Source organism: Vanacampus margaritifer, chromosome 14, assembly GCF_051991255.1.
Source record: "Vanacampus margaritifer isolate UIUO_Vmar chromosome 14, RoL_Vmar_1.0, whole genome shotgun sequence".
In the NCBI taxonomy this organism is placed as follows: Eukaryota; Metazoa; Chordata; class Actinopteri; order Syngnathiformes; family Syngnathidae; genus Vanacampus; species Vanacampus margaritifer.
Genome location: NC_135445.1, coordinates 5,466,935 through 5,485,761, shown reverse-complemented (window position 1 = coordinate 5,485,761; position 18,827 = coordinate 5,466,935). Strand labels below are relative to the sequence as shown.

The following is an 18,827-nucleotide window of genomic DNA, read 5'->3' as shown; positions in this document are numbered from 1 at the left end:
GCTTTAAATGGCCGGGAGAAAAGACCCCCCCCCCCCCCACCCCACCACAATGGGGCCGCCTGAGCGGGGGATGACATGACCAGCAGCCGAGGTTAAAGCATAAATAAGCAAATCAAATCCATGCCGGAGCTCAATTCAGGGCCTTTAATTCCTCTTTAATAAAGAGCCCGGCCCCGCCCTGATTTTTTTTTTCCTCCCAAACCGGTGGGTTGATGAATGCCATCAATGTAAATCAATCTAGATGAGAAAGGGAATAGAGAAGGGAGGGGGCAAATTTCATCTGGGAAAAAAAGAGAGGCTCATAAAAAAGCAGCTGTTTGCGCAGTAATCTTTTTACGTGCCCTGTCACTCACCTTGCCTCTTTTTTTTTTGGATCTACTTGCCATCTATACCTCCATATTTAACACCCCCCCCCCCCCCCTTTCTTCTTTAAAAAAAAAAATTCCCATTTTTCTCCCAATCCTCCTTGTAGCTGCTGCAGTGAAAAGAGGCGTGCATGGATGTCAAATTGCCCTCAAAAGCCCCCATGAAAGATTGATTTGCGACACTTTTCAGAAGCCCTGACATCACTTTGGAAGGGGAGGGGGGGCGGTCGGGGGGGGGGGGGTCGGGGGGGGGGCAAAGCTTGAGAGCTCGAAGCAGCGAATGGAATAAAGATGTCCTCAATAAAAAGGAGGAAAACTGCTCGCGTTTAGCCGCACTCCGTCAAGCTTGAAAAATAGGGGGCTCGTATATATAGCCTACTCATCGAAACGTTGTTACAATACCAGGGGAGGGGGGCGGTGGGGGGGGGGGGGCACAACAACAACCATGAATATTAAACCGTCTTACCTCAACAAGTGCAGCCCGTCAAAGCAGCTTTGCATGGGAACAATGCTGTAAAACACCCCCCACCACCCCATCCTCAACCTTTCTCCTCATGCCGAGTCCAAGAAATATTTAGAAGAAGAAGAAGAAGAAAAAAAAAAAAACATGAGCGTGTTTCTATTCTTGTTATTCCCCGCGCTTACTCCTCACACTAAATAACATTACAGCCACATGAATAGCAAATGCACTCAAGGGAACAATATAGTCGCCGCTTTGGAAATCAACGACAAAAACATTCACGTGCGTCACTTTTCTTTATTTTGTTTTGGGGCATTTGGAGGAGGGGGCTTTGGTAGTAGTAGTGCTATTACCTTTTTAAACTTTCTGCATTTGTATTTTTTTTAAAGCATGACCCCCATTTTTTTTTTTTAATAACTTAACTAAATGTTATTGGTATTTGTTTACGCTTGCTTGCATTCATGATCCCAGTTCTTCTAATTAAACTTTTCCCTCCATCGTTTTATTTTATTTAATAATTCACAGAAATGTTTTATCGTTTTAATATCGTGTTTTTATTTCTTCCACCCCTCAAATTTTGCATTTTGTTCTTCACGTGCATCGTTTTTCGTGTTTGTATAAAAACTAAACAAAACGTGCATTCTTTAGCGAATGTTTTTCTTCCCTAATTTAAAAAAATATTTGTTTTCTTTATTTTAAATAAAAATCCACGCACTTTTGTTTTTTCTACTTCCCCTGCATTATTTTTTGCTTCAAAAATAGTGCGCTTACCCCAAAAGCCCCATCCCAAAAAAATACAACTGCATCATTTTTTAAAATGTAGAAAATGTTGATGTTTTGTTTTGTTTTTCAAATTAGTGTGCATTCGTGAAGAAAAAAAAAGCCATCCACTCATTTATTTTTCCCTCTTCACGTGCATGTTTATTGTATTTTGTTTTTCGTTTATGGGAGGATTTTTTTTTTCCTTTACGAAAGTCATCCAGGTCTCGGTTAATTCATGTGTGATATTTTTAAGTGTTTCATTTTATAAAGGGAAGTTTGCGTGCATTCATAAGATGAACCTTTATTTTTTATGTGCATAGTGTTTAAATGATGCTTTTTTTTTTAAGCCATCGAACTTGATACTCTCCACTTGTGTTTTTCATTATTTGTTAATTTTGTTTCCCTTTAGAAAAGTGTGCATTCAAGAGAGTAAAAGTTATTTCTTCTGCAGCGTGGGCAGCTCCACGCCGCAAGGGGTGTGTCATTAATAAGTAATTAGGATCCTGGGGGCAGCCCCCCCACTAATATAAAGCGACCCTCAAGAGCCGAGCAGAGCCAGATCTCACTCACACACTCTCGGGAGAGGAGAGCAGCACTTTACCAGCCTCCTCAAATTTATTTTTTTTAAGTTCACTTATCAGGTCCAGTAAGCGCCAAGATGGGCTCCGTGCTGCCCGCCGAAGCTTTGGCCCTGAAGTCTGGATTTAAATGTCCGGCCCGAGCGGCGCTGTCGGACGTGATCACTTCGGACGTCCTGCACAGCTTCCTGTACGGCCGCTGGAGGAACGTCCTGCAGGGGGGCGAGCACCTGCAGGCCGACGATCGCCACGTCGGCTGCACCAGGACCGCCTTCACCGCCGAAGTGCTGGCACAGTCCTTCGTTGGAGGTAGGCACCACCTGCTGGGGATGGCGACATTAATCGAAAATTAACTTCTTTTTTTAATTTTATTTTTTTAATAATAATCACTTTCCTTATTTTTTTTTATCTCGAATAGTGGCATTTTAATGACAACATGGTTGAAAATGTTGATGTCAATTAAGACTGTAATTATATTTTAACTAGTTAGCGAACTCTCTTCCGGAAGTTCATTTAAAAATACACGAAGAAGAATGCGTAACAATAGAAGAAGTTAAACTGGAGTTTAAGGGAGCATTAAATATAGCATACGAAGAAGAAAGTGGAGTCAGATTAGTGAGACTAATGTGCTTGTTACGTGTACATGAAAAAAACTATTTTATTTCCAATAAATAACCAGAACTAGTGTTTTATTGTACTCCTTGCTGGGGTTATAAAGAAATGAAGAAGAATGAATACCGTAGTTGTTTACTCGTATAATTATAAACGAAGAAGAAAAAGTGAGTAGCAGAAGAAGAAATGCTACTTTTCGAGAATCGTAGAGGAAGAAGTTTCTCGCCTCCAACTTGTTGCTGCACTTTTCCCCTACATTTACATTTTCTCGCCAGTCTTTTCTCTTCCTTTTCGAGCCATTTAACGCGTTAAGTAGCCCCCTGAAAGAAGCAAGTGCCGCTGATTCAAGCCTTTAAATTCATTTGGTTAACTCTGCGCGTTGACCTGGGAAAGTGTCCACTTAAAAAAAAAAAGAAAAGAAAAAAAGTTCCCTTTTCTTGGGAGCAACTTTCTCCCAGCATTCATCAATCTGCGGACAGTCTCTTTTCGTGCGCTTGGCAGCTATGTGGGGCTCCCTCCGTCTCCTCTGGCTCCGCCACCGTCTCGCTTTCTTTTCATACGTTTGCTGTTGGTCGCATAATGCGGCGTGAAGGCTAAATCTAATGCTATTCATTGCATGTCAGCCATCTAATCGCCTTTCCATTTTTTTTTTTGTCGCGCGGATTCCAGAGTCCCTTTTAACAAGACGCCGCTCCATTCAGCGCAAATTTATTGCTACAAACTTCTTAAAAGGATAATGAATTTGGAATTAGCCGTCTCTCCCTCTCTCTCTTTTTGAGCCGATCCTTTAATGAATATCACATCTGAAGCGTGACCAATTGCTGGAGCCCGCGCAATGGAGGACCATTTAACCCCCAGTGGACAAAGCTTTTATTATCATTTTTTTTGTGTTGTTGTTGCAGCTTTTAAATACAAGAAGAAGAAGAAGAAGAAAAAAACTTTGATTTTGACATTAAAGAAACGTTTTTCCCTCTCCCCCTCGCCTATTTAGGTAGGGATAAAACAGCTTTCCGTGCGCAACAAAAACGTTCAATTCAAGCAGATAATCGAATTAAACGGAGGATAAAGTGTCGCTAAATATTTGGAGCCGGTACGTGGGGAACCTGCCGCCGGTGCACTGCATGACATGCATGCACTTCGAAAAGCACAAAAACTAAGAGGAAAAAGCACTTAAGCTCACAAATATTAAAACCGTTTTCATAATTGGGGAAAGAAAAACGTCCCCATGTGGTGTTGTAATTGTGAATCAAATAGTTAAACACTAAATGGAATTGTATTTTTGCAAGTTGATCATATGTGAATAATTCTGAATTAATTTCATCATAACATTTGATGTCATAATTGCCAATAACGTTAAACATTCAATACAATATTTTTCAAACTAATAATACATAATATGAAGAAAAATAATAATTTAATGAAACATTGCATGGATTTGTCTTCAAACTGTATTGCCCCAATTTGGAGCCACAATTGTGAAGAATGGAATTTTGTCCAATTTGATGGGAGGAAATGTGATGAGAAAAAATACCTTTAAAAACAAGGATTTTTTATTTATTTATTAGTGATTGATGTATGAATACAATTATGGCACAATTGTTCACTGATAATGGGTAAAAGCATAGATTTGGGGGTGAGGGGCAGTGTAGTGTTTGGTGTCATAATTAAATGCAATAAAGTATTTAAAAAAGCTAAACAAAAATTCAAACACAATAAATTTTATTTTAAAAATGCATATTTTTTGTTTAATCATAATATAGAATTATTGACATAATTAAAAAAAATAAAGTAAAGTGAAAAATGAATACAATTAAAAGTATAAAAAATTTAATTAATTATTAAATTAAAATTCTCCTTTTTTTTTTTTTTTTTTTTGGCAGAGGTACAGAAGTTGTCCAGCCTTGTGCTCCCCAGCGAGGTGATCATTGCACAGAGCTCCATCCCAGGAGAAGGTCTTGGAATCTTCTCCAAAACATGGATCAAGGCGGGCACAGAGATGGGCCCCTTCACAGGCAAAGTCCTGTCCCCGGAACACGTGGACCTGTTCAAGAACAACAACCTGATGTGGGAGGTGAGTCTTTTGTGAGACTCATTTCAGTTCTGCGTGTTTCGTTCCTAAAGCTCATTCGCATGTTTTGTTTGTTTTTTATGAAGGTGTTTAACGAAGATGGCACTGTGAGGTACTTCATCGATGCCAGCCAGGAGGATCAACGCAGCTGGATGACTTATATCAAGTGCGCCCGCAATGAGCAAGAGCAGAACTTGGAGGTGGTCCAGATTGGCAGCAGCATCTATTACAAGGCCGTGGAGGTAGAGGAAGCGCTTTTAACGCAGCGTGCATGCAGGGTTTCCTAACCTTTCAAAATTTTATTTAAAAAAAATGCCTCTTATCGTGACTCATCAATTTATACATTTAAATGAATGATCAAGTTTTTACACCAAATATATATTAGTGTAGTAGAAAAATTAGGAATATTTTTTTTTTCTCAAGAAGTGCATTTAATATTTAATGTAGGAAAATTAAAAACAAATGTATGAAATTAATTTATTCATTTAGCGCATAACTCAAAATTGTGCCCACATAAATGTCCAAAAGTGGATCTTAAAGATTAAAAGCAAATGTATTTAAAAAAAAAAAAAGGTGAGGTAAACACAACTGTAATTAACAAAAAAAGTACTGAATTAATAAAAAAAAAAAGTTTAAGCCATTTTAGCATTATGCAGTTTGAACATTAAAAAAAGATTCTGAACACTGTACTTCATTATTGATTCTATTTAAAGTGTATTGCATGTAAAAGTTCAATTAAAATTGTACCTGAATGTTAAAAAAGATCAGAAGCAAACATATTTTACGCAGTTTGAACTGCATGCATGTACATTTTGAGAAATAAATACAAATTTGTTGCATGAAAGGTAAATAAGTGAAAAAAGAAAAGTTTTTTAACGTGCAAATGTAACGTAATTATAGCATAGTGTGTCAAAATGCATTCTATTAGTTTACCACTAGATGGCACTAAATCCCACACTGATTCCCATTTGATGCCTTTTTCTTGTAGACTATCCCACCGGACCAGGAGTTGCTGGTGTGGTATGGAAACACTCTGAACACATTTCTAGGCATCCCTGGGGTGCCGGGAACAGACGAAGAGCAGCAGCAGCAGCAGCAACCGCAGAAGAAGAGCAGAAATGGTGAGAATCCTTTTGGAGAATTATTGAGTCTGTCGACAGTTATTCATGAAAATGCTAATAATCTGTTCCACGTCTTAACCACGTGTCCTTTTTCCAGATGACTCCCAGTCTTGCGATTCCTCGTGCTCGCCGCCTTCCTCGTCGTCGTTGTCATCGTCGGCGTCCAGCGCCGCCCTCCTGACTTCGGGGCGCATGCGCTGCGTCATCTGCCACCGCGGCTTCAACTCGCGCAGCAACCTGCGCTCGCACATGCGCATCCACACGCTGGACAAGCCCTTCGTGTGCCGCTTCTGCAACCGCCGCTTCAGCCAGTCGTCCACGCTGCGCAACCACGTGCGCCTGCACACCGGCGAGCGGCCCTACAAGTGTCACGTGTGCCAGAGCGCCTACTCGCAGCTGGCGGGGCTGCGAGCGCACCAGAAGAGCGCCCGGCACAAGCCCGCCGCCGCCGCCGCCGCTGCAGCCGCTGCCGGCGAGACAACCGCGCAGGCGTCGCCACCACTTGCACCTCCTCCTCCAGCCCAGCAGATGGCGCCGGTGGTCCGTCACCACCATCACCATCATGTGCCACTGGTGCACCACATTCCTGCTCTGGTGCTCTGACAAGTACGATGACGACAACAGCAAAGATGCACTTTAGCGGCGAGCTTGAGTGGAGAGGAGACGGACACGTGATCCATTAATGTATTTAAAAATAATAATAATTCTGGGATGACTCTAATGTCACATGATCAAAACATTCAGAAAAACTTGTGAGATCACATCACATCTATAGAGGACCAAAAATGCCTAAATAAATAAAAGTGAAAATAAAACCCGATGTAAAAAATATAATACAAAAATTAAATACCTAAATATATAGAATTAAATATCAATCAATAAATAATGCTCTTCTCTCATATTTATTTATTTCATGCTGCAGTACTGTACATATTTTTTTGTATTAAATTTTTGAATAATATTTTTATATCCGTTTTTATTTTCACTTTATTTATTTATTCTATATTTTGCCATTTTTGGTCCTCAATACACAACAGAGGTCAACAATGTTTTTGAAACCGAGATCTGTATTTCTTTGGAACAAATTAGTGTAGAGACCACCAGCACATTTGCTCAAATGACCTTAAAAGAGAAACTAAACATAAAAGCATCCATTGCAAGAAAATGATGTATGTGCCCCCACTATTGCTATTCTGATTCTGCGTTCATGGAATAAGAATGGAGCCATTTTCGCTCATATTCTGCCGTGGACTAAATTTGACATCTAAGTGCCCTCGGGCTTGCATTGCTAGCGTCACGTGACCAAATCCAGAAAACACGTGACCCATAACGTTCGCAATCCCCTGAGATGGATACATTTGATTGATTTTTTACGGTATTTGTATTAATCAGAATACCATGTTTAGACTTCTGGTGGCACATAAAACATTTTTGTAAAGATTTTTTTTTCATTTAGTTCTGCTTTAATTATGTTAATATTGATGATGTTCATCTATGTGAAGACACGGATTATGCTAACGATTTATCACAATTATCAACAATGATTTAACAATTTGGGAAACGTATCAATACGCTTAAGTACATTTTATTTCCATAGCACTTTTTTTTCCAAAATCATTAAGTGCTTCACATAGTTAAAATAAAGTCATACATTCATAAAATACAGAGCCAAATAGTGAATAATTAGAGGTGAGCTGCCTGACACACGAACAACTACTGTCACGTGATCAACACATGCCGGCCATTACATACTCTATTTTGTGTCACGTGATCAACGGAAAGTAAATCAATTTTATTTATATAGCACTTTTAACAAAAAGGACTCAAAAGTGCAAGGTTTAAAACAAAAAAATATACCGTCAGCTCGCCTGGCACGTGACCAAAGACTTGACATCGACAACCACGAGCCTGTCACGTGATCGTGTGTCACATGATCATCCCGCCACGCTCGTGTGCGCGTGTCACGTGACGCCAGTAGTTTCTATGGATTCCTTATGGGTACTACATGAGTGCAAGTTTTGGAAGAAAGCTTGAAATAAATACTATGTAGGTCCCACACTTTTCAAATGAAATTGTCACTTTAAAAATGTACAGACCGAATAATTGTGTAATATGAAAAGTAAGTAAATGTATTGTATGCTTCTGTATACATATGTGAGTGTAAATACATTTGTGATTCTTGTATTCAAAATAAATAATCGTTTATAAGGAGGCCTTAACAGTGTGATTGGTGGGATGGGTACGTGACAAAAAAAAAAAAGGATCTTCATCATTCAAATTGATATATTTTTAAATCTATTTTAACTCTTGTTTTTTATTTATTACTTCGAAATAATTTATATTCCACAAAATATTTTTGTCATTTCCATTTTATTTTCAAATAGCCTACTCAAGGATGCAGGAAAAAATTCACACCTGTTGATTTGGAATCACACGAGATGATCATTCGTGACTGATAAAATGGGAAGCTGCCGTGCTTGTCAGTTGTCAGACAAGTTCCGACTGCCCCGTAGGAAGTTTCCGGAAAAGTCTTTCATTGGGACAAACACTGCATCAACCAAGAAGAAAAGAATCAGAAGATGTTTGGTTTGGACTGGATGTTGTTTTGTCCTGTGACACCGTCCACACTTGTTGTTGTCCTGATAAAAATAGATAGATAGATAGATAGATAGATAGATAGATAGATAGATAGATAGATAGATAGATAGATAGATAGCTGGATTTTAAAAATATGCCGTACTTTTTTTTTTATGTATTTTTTGCTTTTTCAAATTTACCTTTAAAGCGGTTGAATCATCCTGCTGCTGTCGTCTTCTTCCCCTGCTTCGTGCAGCAACAAGAAGCGATCAGGTCAGCCATGTGGCTCAATGCTGAAAGAAAATTGATTTTTCATGTTTTAAATATGACACTTGAACCTCAGGTAGATATGTAAGGAAGCACTTACCTGAGAAAATTAGTCACAACATGATGCGTCTATGGTTTTCTTGCGTCTTCCCAAGTTAGCTGAAGTTACAGGCTGGCTGTTGCCATGCTGATGCAATCGATCTAATGGCACAGAACTTTTTTTTTTTCCCGACTCAGTGTTAGTGTGGTGATGTCAGTAACTTGAGAACGACCACACAGTATCACTATCATGAGGGCCTTCAACTTTTCCATTACGTGTAAACATTTCGAAACGCAGAGAGCCCAACACAGACAACCCCCCCACCCACAATTTTTTTTTCAATAAATGTCAATTATTTTATTGATAACTTACAGTTTGACATAAAAAAATAAGACGTTAGGTGATTTCAAATTGACAAATTAATGCACAAACAAAATTTAGATTCGGTTAAGTTCCGGTACTTAACAGGTAAGAAATGGGCAAAAATGTTGATCCTTGTTTTCAAAAGTAAATGCAGTGTTTACAAATGTTTTATTTTGATTTAATTTGCCCACAATGGAAATTATCTATCTATCTATCTATCTATCTATCTATCTATCTATCTATCTATCTATCTATCTATCTATCTATCTATCTATCTATCTATCTATCTATCTATCTATCTATCTATCTATCTATCTATCTATCTATCTAACTATCTATCTATCTATCTATCTATCTATCTATCTATCTATCTATCTATCTATCTATCTATCTATCTATCTATCTATCTATCTATCTATCTATCTATCTATCGCGACGATGTGTTCTGTGTTCAACTAGTACGGCCTTGTGGCTCCTCTGTTATCTGTTGTCATTTTCCAGGCGGCTAGCCGCTATAGCCGCTCGCCCACCACCAGCATACTTGGATCCAGCAGGTGGGTTTATCCACGATATTCTCACCGGGTGGCTCAGCTCAACAAGTCGCCGAACGTAAGCGGCATTTTATAAACGCGGTGCATGGTTGCCAAAAGGAAATGTCTTCAGGTCAGAGTTGAACACGAAACGTCAGCTAGCGGCGAATTAGCTAGGCGGCTAGCAGGGTTAGCGACAAGTTCGCCAGCGTTTATCGGCGGAATAAAGTCAAACGTTTTAGATTATATACGTTCGCGGAGGTAAAGTTGCACCTAACATTTGACTCGGGTGTTATTGCGCAGCCATTTAAAAGTCGAAGGGTCTGTTTTGAGGTAAAGATAGTGACTTGTCACGAGTTTTCAAGCCTCAGTCAAGAAGCTTTACCATGTTAGGTCATTCTCAATGGATGGCCCGGTTGAGTGAGGAAAAACTCACAATTATTTTTTTAAATTCTCCTCAGCCATTTGCTGCATAATTCTATTCCTACAAAGACGCCTTATGCAAGTCCTTGTTACATGTAGGAAAATGCCGTGGTGAGACAAATGTGTAATTTGAATATGTGGGCCTAAAGTAGATGTACACTTTTTATATGTTATTGAAGGAGGGAAAGGAAGGATGGATTGAAGGAAGAAAACAAGGATTTATGAAAGAAGGTAATATTCAACACACAAACTAGAGTCCCTGAATTAAAAACACTAAACCCGTCTCGAACTTGTTACTTCAACCAGCGTATTCACGACATTAAGCCATGTTTGATTCAGTTGGCTGCCAGCAGTTTTCAAAGCAGTCCTCCATTTTGAAGATCCTTCAAGAACCACAGGAAATGTTCTCTTCTGTGACAGTAAGAAAGAGTCAATAGTCCTCTTTCACCAGATTTTCCCCCCAAGCGTTTTTTGAAGTAACCAAAAAGTTTCTGACAAAAAAGTGTCGAAAGCAAGTTTTTTGTGAAAAGAAACATGTTATTATTATTATTGTTATATATATTTTTTTTTTACAAATTATTGACCAATCCAAAGTGTTGAAAATGGCTTGCTGTATTTGACTTTGACAATACAATGTTAACGGTTAATGCCATATTTGTCTTTTGTTTTTGTCTCTCTTGAAAAGTGACAATTTTAGCGTTTACATTATTCTGAACGATTGCCGTGAAGTTATTTTTTATAATTTAAATATAATTGAAATAATTTTATTTTTTTGGGCCGATTTTTATTTTATTTTTTAAATACATTATAAGATACAGAAAATTACATTTACCCAGGAAAAAAACAATGTTTTCTGGGTTTGGTCATTCGACGTTCGCAAAGTGAGCCATAATTGGTCGTTGCTTGAGGATGTCCTTTTCAGTCAACAATTGGATGTGAAAAACAATGAAAATATCAAATTAATTATAGACAAAATATTAACTATTAACAGGAAATGGCTAAATGAGGCAAGCATCCCTTTAATAACCACATTCAAGTTTTTCTTTTTCTTGCATTAACCAGGTTGCAAATGTCATAAATGATCACAAATGAAAAATCCTTAGTGTTTACCTTCTTATTTGTCCACCCCGTATACAGAATGAGTGCAAACTTAAAAGTGAACTGAAGTCCAATGTGCTGCAATCACTCCAGGATGTTAGGATGGAGTGTGGCCCATTTCTGCCAGACATTCTGGTGTTGGAGATCTTCCTGCGTCTACCGCACGACGCCGTGCTGAGTGCGGGCCTCACCTGCCGCCAGTGGCTGGCCGTATCCCGGGACGAGTTCTTATGGCGGGAGCTGTTCTACTCCTACTATCGCATCCCCCGCACCGTACCCCGACACCCAGGTGGGGGTCTGGCGGGATGCCGCCACTTTCTCATAATGTATATGTGTTATGTAGGGGTGTGCCCAAAAATCGATTCTCATTTAGTACGATTCAGAATCAATTTTAAATGTCTCAAAATCGATTTTATTTAAATAATTTTATACTGTCTTCCCTTTGTTTGTGTGTGCCTTTATTTGGATCGCTGTTCAGGTTGTATCCGGTTTGGCCACTGAGGGGCAGTGTGGTTCCACGTGGTCTATTACACTGTTAATTTGTAGCCCACATTAGAGAGTAGAAGGGAAAAGTCACGATCAAGTTATACCAATAAAAGTTTTTTTGCAGCGTGGAGCCGCTCTTTTGAGTGTTAAAAGTGCCGCGAGTAGCGCGCTAATTAGCATTAGCGAGTCAGACTGGAGTAGATCATTACGATTCCTTGCACATCTATAGATTGAAGCAAAAATCATTGTCAATCAAATCACTTTGAATCGAAAATCGCGTTTAATCGAAAATCGATTCTGAATCGAGTCGTGAGACATTCAAAGATTCCCACCCCCAATGTTATGTAATGACGCAACCGTGCGTGTGCGTAGCGGCCGTGTCGTGGCACAGGGAGTTCAAGCGCCTCTTTGACTGCATCCCGTGTGTGGAGGTTCAAACGTTGAGGGAGCACAGCGACCAGGTGCTCCATTTGGCCTTCTCCCACCGGGGCCACCGCTTCTCCTCGTGCTCCAAAGACTGCACTGTCAAGGTAATCCCGCTCACTTATTTTATTTACGTTTCACAGTTTTATCCGTTTTTTTTTTTTTTTTTTTTTTTAAACATTTCCGCCAAGCTTTGGGACACGGAGCGGCACGATGGCAACATCTCGCTGGTGCACAGCTCCAGCATGCGGCAGTTCAACTGGGGCTACACGCAGTTCTCGCAGTTCAACGCCGACGACAGCCTGCTGCTGGTGTCGGGCGTCTACCTGGGCCCGCACCACTCCTCCTCGGGGGAGATCGCCGTCCTCAGTCTCGGTACGTACGGCGGCGGTCGAGCCGGATGCTTTCCCCAACTTGGGTCGAATGCGTCGAGCTGGGATAATAACGTGCGTTTCAACCGACGCGACTCCACAGAAAATTACACTCTGCTGTCTCGGGTGAGGAACAAGCCGTACGACGTGTTCGGCTGCTGGCTCAACGAGACCCACCTGATCTCGGGCAACCTGCACTGGATCGGAAACATGACGTCCTGCTCGGTGCTTTGGCTCAATAAAGCCTTCCAGGTTAGGTCCGAGTGGCGACAGACCTTTGATAGTGTTTTTGTGGAATGTTATGTTTCGAAATGACTTGAACTTGGTATTCATATTGGGTGACTACCAGTCGTACTGGTATCAAACATGCCGAGTCGCGTGGCTTATTTATGTTGGAAAGTTGACAAACATGAAATGTTACCGGTTTGTTGTATTTTTTTTTGGAACGTACAATAAATTAAAATAGATAAGAGGTGATCAATTTACCTGACGACCCGATGAGAAAAACAGCTTTGACGGTGGTTTTCCACACACAGCCATGCAACTGTCAACAATACATTTATTTACCCTTTGTTTTAGTTTTTTTTTAAGACAGTAAACTGCACTTTTCATCCAAAAACCACAAAGTTGAAATTTAACAAGAAATTAATAAAATGAATAAAGTCAGAATTTCTAATGAGAACAGATAAAGGCTGTCAGTATCAAATCTTTTTAAAATTGATTATCCTATTGATTATTCCATTGAATAATCACCCCAACCTCAATAAAATAGTATATATATATTTTTTAATGTTTATCCACTAAGGTTGCACATGAGTTGAGTTGAGTGGATATAAACTACGAATTCTTATCTTTTGTGCAGCAAAATTAGCCTATGCTAAATGGTTAGCAATCGCAAATGATTAGCATTAGCGCACTAGCGATTACCATTGAAGATAAACAAACACTAACCACCATTTAGGCCACACGTTCATCATTATTTCTACATGAGTTGAACTGAGTGGATATAAACTGATAAATATTTATTATCTTTTGTGCGTCAACATGATTAAACTCCAACCAAATTAGCCAATGCTAAATGGTTAGCAATCGCCATTAGCATTAGCACACTAGCACGTATCCCTTGGGCGTTATTTGACCATTTTTTGGCTTTTTGTTGGTTCTGACCAAGCCATTTCAAAATAAAATAACGCCCAGGGGTTAAGATAAAAGGTAAACAAACACTAACTACCATTTAGTTCACACATACTTCATTATTTCTACAGAAGTTGAATTAAGTGAATATAACTAATTATTATCTTCTGCGCATGAGCCTTATTAAACAACAACAAAATGGTTAGCAATCGCGATTAGCATTCTAGGGATTAGCATTTAAGGTAAACAAACACGAACTACGATCCATTAGATCGTATTCCAAATTGTCGCGCCACCATTTTGTGGCTCCTCTGTACATAACAGACAATTCCATTGTCCCCCATCTTGGCCAGGATATCGAGTCTGAGAACGTCAACGTCGTGAAGCGCCTTTTCAAGATCCAGAACATCAACGCCAGCACCATCCGCACCGTCATGGTGGCCCACTGCCGCCGTCACGACAACCCCGACCTGCTGCTGGACTACGACGCTCAGTGTCAGGCCCGCAGGCAGAAATCTGGTCAGCAACAGCAACAGCAGCAACAACACCAGCCGCTGCTCTTCGACTTGGGAACGTCCAGCAGCGAGGAGGAAGACGAAGGGGACGCCGTGAGCCCGAGAGACGGCAGAGGTCACGGCACGGCCGCCGCCATCTCCAGCCTAGAGCACTTGAAGCAGGTGAGCCGCATGCGCGGTGGTGGGAAGTAACAAATACTGTCAAAATAAATAAATAAAATAATTAATAATTTATTATCTATATTATATAATAAATAAATAAGTATTTATTATTAGTTTTATATTATAATATTAAAAAAAATCAAAAAAATAATTTAGTTTCACATTATAATATAAATAATTATTATTATTTTACATTATACTAATATAAAAATACTCGAAATAAATAATAAAAAATCATTTATTATTTTTTAAATTATAATATGAATAATAATGGTAATAAATAAATATTTAAAAATATTCATTATTTTTATATTATAATATAATAATTATTTAATTAATATTATATTACACTAATATAAATAATCATAATAATTTAAAATTATAATCTTATTATTTTTAGATTAGAATCTAAATAAATAATGATAATAATAATTTATTCATGTATTTATTGTTTTTAAATTGCAATATAAATAATAAAAATAAATAAATATTTAAAAATAATAATCATTATTTTTATATTACAATATAATATTTTTTTATTATATTATTTAATTTAATTATTATTTTTAGATTATAGTAATCAAAATAAATAATACTTTATTCATTTATTATTGTTTTAAATTGTAATATAAATAATAATAAATACATACTAATAATTAATTATTATTTCTATATTATAATACTACGTTTGCTCTCTGCGACATGTGCAAAAGACTCTCAACGGATTGGCTGTCATATTCGTGTTTTTCACCTTAGAGTCGTAAGAACATGGACCCCAGCCAGGTTGCCATCGAGAGACACGTGGCTCAGATGATGGGCCGGGTCCACACCAAAGCCCCCGACTCCGACCTAATGGAGACCTCGGATCCCGGCGAACTAGAGGACAAGACTTACTTACTGTTTACCACCGGCAGCCTTACGTACTCGCCTCACCAGATAGGTGAGTGTATCCCTTGCACCGATGCGTTGACGACAGGCGGCCATCTTAGCGCTCGCGTTGTCCCCAGGCATTAAGAGGATCAAGCCGGACCAGATGACCACCTGCGGACCCGTGCTCGGAGAAGAACGCAGCTCCGACGAGTTCTTCGACTCGCTGGACCACGTCATCGATATTCACGGGCACATCATCGGGATGGGTCTCTCTCCGGATAACCGGTCGGTAAATCGCCGTAACCAGAAACTCAAAGAGCAAAACGAATGAAGCTCTTCTCCCTTATGTACTTGCTGTAAAAGTGCCACCAGATGGCGCCAAAGCAACATTTAGTATAAGACATGAATTTAGCCCGAGCATGTCCACCAATCACGTTACCTGTACTTGAACCTGAATCAGTTGCACGCCAACCCGTCCGCCAATCAGGTACCTGTACGTGAACAGCCGGGCGTGGCCCGCCGGCTGCATCATCTCCGACCCCATGTCGCCGCCCCCCATCGCCGAGGAGATCGACCTTCACGTGATCGACCTGAAGAGTCTGAGGGAGGAGCGGCGCAGTCTTCGCGCCCACCGAGCCTTCACGCCCAACGACGAGTGCTTCTTCATCTTTCTGGACGTCAGCAGGGACTTCGTCGCCAGGTGGGCCTCCCTCGCTAATTTCGAGGCTGAAATGATTGGTTTAACTCTTTGACTGCCAAAAACGTTAAATAACGTTTAGTAAAATCCTATGGAGGAGTGCCAAAGACGTTAAAAGACGTTTGTTTCAAAACAAAGGTGAAACTAACCATTTTCTATTGTTGATTACTGAAAAACGGAATAAGGTAGAAACAAACTTTTTTTTCTGATGAAAGATGAGAGTCCAATCTTTCATTTGGTAGTATGTGTATTTCCATAGTCCAAACACAACATTTTCTGTGGACCTTGAAAGATCAGTCAAAATGCTTAAAATCAGCTGGCACCCACGGCATCCCTTTTCTGAAAACGTCTGGCAGTCAAAGAGTTAAAAAGAAAATTATTAAAAAGTAAGAAAAAATTATTGAAGATATCCAACTTTTTAATGACTTAATTGGCATAATATTGAAAAAAAAAGAAGTCTAATTTCTTTGTCACCAAGTAGTGACGGGGAAAGCACTTGTAATATTTTTTACTCCTCTAGATGGCAGTCTTGGTTTAAACATAAAAGTGAGTGCAATAGGAATTGATTACATTTCCACTACATCTTAAAACCAAAAGTGTCCCAAAATATAATTTGTCCACCATCGGCAAGCTAAACTGAGCTCCCAACTCTCGGCAGCGGCGCCGAGGACAAGCACGGCTACATCTGGGACCGCCACTACAACATCTGCCTGGCGCGGCTGGCCCACGACGACGTGGTCAACTCGGTGGCCTTCAGCCCCGCCAACCAGGAGCTGCTGCTGTCGGCCAGCGACGACGCCACCGTCAAGGTGTGGCGCTCGCCCCGAGCCGTGCGTCTGCCGCAGGACGCCGCCGCCGGCGGCGGCCGGACGCACCACCGCGCCGGCCTCCTGGCGTCCTGGCTCAACCGTAATAGAGGCCTCAACGGCAAGCCGTGACGGATGCCGCCTCGTCACCAGGGGGCGCCGTTTCCAGACTTTTGACAGCTGCCCTGTGAACGAGTCACAAGACATTTTTAAAAGGAACAAAATGACTTTTTTTTTCTTTTTTTAAAGCTTTTTTTCCTTTCTTTTTTTTTAACATCATGTCCCTATGAGACCTAGAGATGACATGGAGAAAAAAAATTCAATTATGGTCACAATTTAGATCAAATGTGTACCGTAGACAAAACACTCCTTTGTGGCCATGAACAAGGTATTATTAATTTGTGTAGCAATTTGTGGATAAAAAAGGTGTAACCACAAATTATTAATTTATTGATTACAAAATAATAAATTCTGGCTACAATATAATGTATACAAAAAAAAGAAGCTAATTTGTAGCCACCAAATTGCTATAACGTGCCCAAAATATTGTGTGATTAAAAAATACTAATATGTGGCCCTAAAATACAAACTTGTTGCCTTGAAAAAGATAACGTGAGCAAAAAAAAAAAAACTCCAATGTCATGTTTGGCACCCTGTTGTAGTCTGGAGACGTTTTTAACAGAAAAAAACCCCAAATCAGCATGTTTTGCTTATTTTTTTGTTTTGTTTTTTTGTTTTGGTCTGAGCATCACCTCCCACCTTTTTGTGGACTTATTGGTCTTAAAAAAAGAAAAAAGGTAGGCATGACTTTGAGAAAAGTACTTATTGGGCCTATCGTGTAGAAAAATGGTGCAAAACCTGCTAATAACATGAAACCTCAAAGGAATCCTTTTGGAGTCTGTCTAACCAACACACACACACATACATATATATATATAAATTGATCAATTTTTTTGGGGTGGGAAATTTAGCATGTCCCCTCAGTGGGCCTTAAAATGGACCCCCCCCCGGATGTCATGTTTTTATTAACAGACATGATTCAATATAGAATACAACAGGCTAATATGTATTCTATGTCGAATGTAAAAATATGAGTGCACGGATGACTTTCACTGCAGAAACACTCGCTGGACCACCATCAGGCACCCTTGCACCATCTGGCCCGCCTCGTGTAGCCAAAATATTAGAAACACAGCCAAGACGTTCCAAGCGTGACAGTGCCGTGCAACGTTGCCGGTTAAGGTGGTGCCTAATGATGTGTTCAGTGGATGGATGTCAGTAGCGCAACCTTTTAAGTTGGTTCAAAGATGATCCTTTACTGTCTTAAAAAAAAAAAAAGTTTCCGTCCCTTGATTGAATGTTTGAAGTGTTTTTTGTTTGTTTGTTCCCTTGTTAAATAATAACCCTTGTAGGACTATTGGGATTTTTGTTTTTCATTTTTATTTTTATTTTTTACCCATGTTGACATATCTTAAAAAATAAAAATAAAAAAATAGTGTATGTATTGAACAGCAAACTGGACTGGACTCTGTTTTTTTTCGTTTTTTTTTTTTCTTTAAATGTAATGTTTTCTACATATTTAGTTACAATTTTAAATGCAAAGAATGTTCTCACGAATTGAAAACATAATTTTGATAAGCAATTTTTTTAAATGAGCTGACATTTCTTTTATATTTGTGTATATAATATATATATAAAGTATTACAGTAACATGACACAGTAAAGAATGTTGCGATTTAAACTAAATAGAATATGATTGGTCATTGTGCTGAACCTTCTGATGTGTGCGCCTTGGCGGCCACTTGGGGGCAGTATAATGATTCACAACTTTTACTCAGCAGCAGTACGATGAAGAATGTTATTGTACTTCATTTAGAAGATGTTTTATTTGAAGTTGTTTTAAAATGTTAAACCATTCTGAACATATATTAGTGCAATATATCCAGGAAATATATATATATATATATAGAGAGAGAGAGAGAGAGAGAGAGAGAGAGAGAGTTTAAGTTTTATGCTGTGGAGGTATTACGGTTTGATTACACGTTGTTCAAAACAACTTGTATCTTTTTGTCATTCAAATCTGAAAGATGTTTCTGTCT

At 39.3% G+C, this 18,827-nt stretch overlaps 2 protein-coding genes and 1 long non-coding RNA gene across 5 annotated transcripts; 2 read left to right on the top strand and 1 right to left on the bottom strand.

The window, feature by feature from the left end:
- Positions 1-2,148: 2,148 nt before the first annotated feature.
- LOC144063611 (PR domain zinc finger protein 12-like) lies at positions 2,149-6,825 on the top strand. Its single transcript, XM_077585325.1, has 5 exons — positions 2,149-2,474; positions 4,658-4,848; positions 4,932-5,087; positions 5,834-5,966; positions 6,064-6,825. The coding sequence occupies exons 1-5, from the start codon at positions 2,246-2,248 to the stop codon at positions 6,567-6,569; spliced, it is 1,215 nt and encodes a 404-aa protein (XP_077441451.1). The 5' UTR covers positions 2,149-2,245; the 3' UTR covers positions 6,570-6,825.
- A 1,511-nt stretch (positions 6,826-8,336) lies between these two features.
- LOC144063630 (uncharacterized) lies at positions 8,337-9,019 on the bottom strand. The gene is made up of 3 exons (XR_013296611.1): positions 8,911-9,019; positions 8,744-8,836; positions 8,337-8,605 (listed from the first exon to the last, which is right to left on the bottom strand). It is a non-coding gene; the product is annotated as an uncharacterized LOC144063630 (long non-coding RNA).
- A 640-nt stretch (positions 9,020-9,659) lies between these two features.
- Positions 9,660-18,244, top strand: fbxw5 (F-box and WD repeat domain containing 5). 3 transcript variants are annotated; one of them, XM_077542898.1, is made up of 11 exons: positions 9,716-9,767; positions 10,346-10,397; positions 11,358-11,553; positions 12,123-12,280; positions 12,365-12,548; positions 12,648-12,796; positions 14,032-14,355; positions 15,112-15,295; positions 15,363-15,510; positions 15,713-15,925; positions 16,581-18,244. In XM_077542898.1, exons 3-11 carry the CDS (start codon positions 11,367-11,369, stop codon positions 16,858-16,860), a joined length of 1,827 nt encoding a protein of 608 aa, XP_077399024.1. In that variant the 5' UTR covers positions 9,716-9,767; positions 10,346-10,397; positions 11,358-11,366; the 3' UTR covers positions 16,861-18,244. The 3 variants fall into 3 exon arrangements, with proteins under 3 accessions (XP_077399023.1, XP_077399025.1, XP_077399024.1); XM_077542897.1 differs by lacking the exon at positions 10,346-10,397 and having other exon boundaries at positions 9,660-9,767; XM_077542899.1 differs by lacking the exon at positions 10,346-10,397 and having other exon boundaries at positions 9,681-9,822.
- The last annotated feature ends 583 nt before the right edge of the window (positions 18,245-18,827 follow it).

Bases quoted from the DNA above. Each gene is read 5' to 3' on its own strand.
- LOC144063611 (XM_077585325.1), top strand. From the start codon at position 2,246: ATGGGCTCCGTGCTGCCCGCCGAAGCTTTGGCCCTGAAGTCTGGATTT. The intron at 2,475-4,657 runs GTAGGCACCACC...TTTTTTTGGCAG, and splicing joins GGCACAGTCCTTCGTTGGAG to AGGTACAGAAGTTGTCCAGC. The intron at 4,849-4,931 runs GTGAGTCTTTTG...TTTTTTATGAAG, and splicing joins ACAACAACCTGATGTGGGAG to GTGTTTAACGAAGATGGCAC.
- fbxw5 (XM_077542897.1), top strand. From the start codon at position 11,367: ATGGAGTGTGGCCCATTTCTGCCAGACATTCTGGTGTTGGAGATCTTC. The intron at 11,554-12,122 runs GTGGGGGTCTGG...GCGTGTGCGTAG, and splicing joins CACCGTACCCCGACACCCAG to CGGCCGTGTCGTGGCACAGG. The intron at 12,281-12,364 runs GTAATCCCGCTC...ATTTCCGCCAAG, and splicing joins CCAAAGACTGCACTGTCAAG to CTTTGGGACACGGAGCGGCA.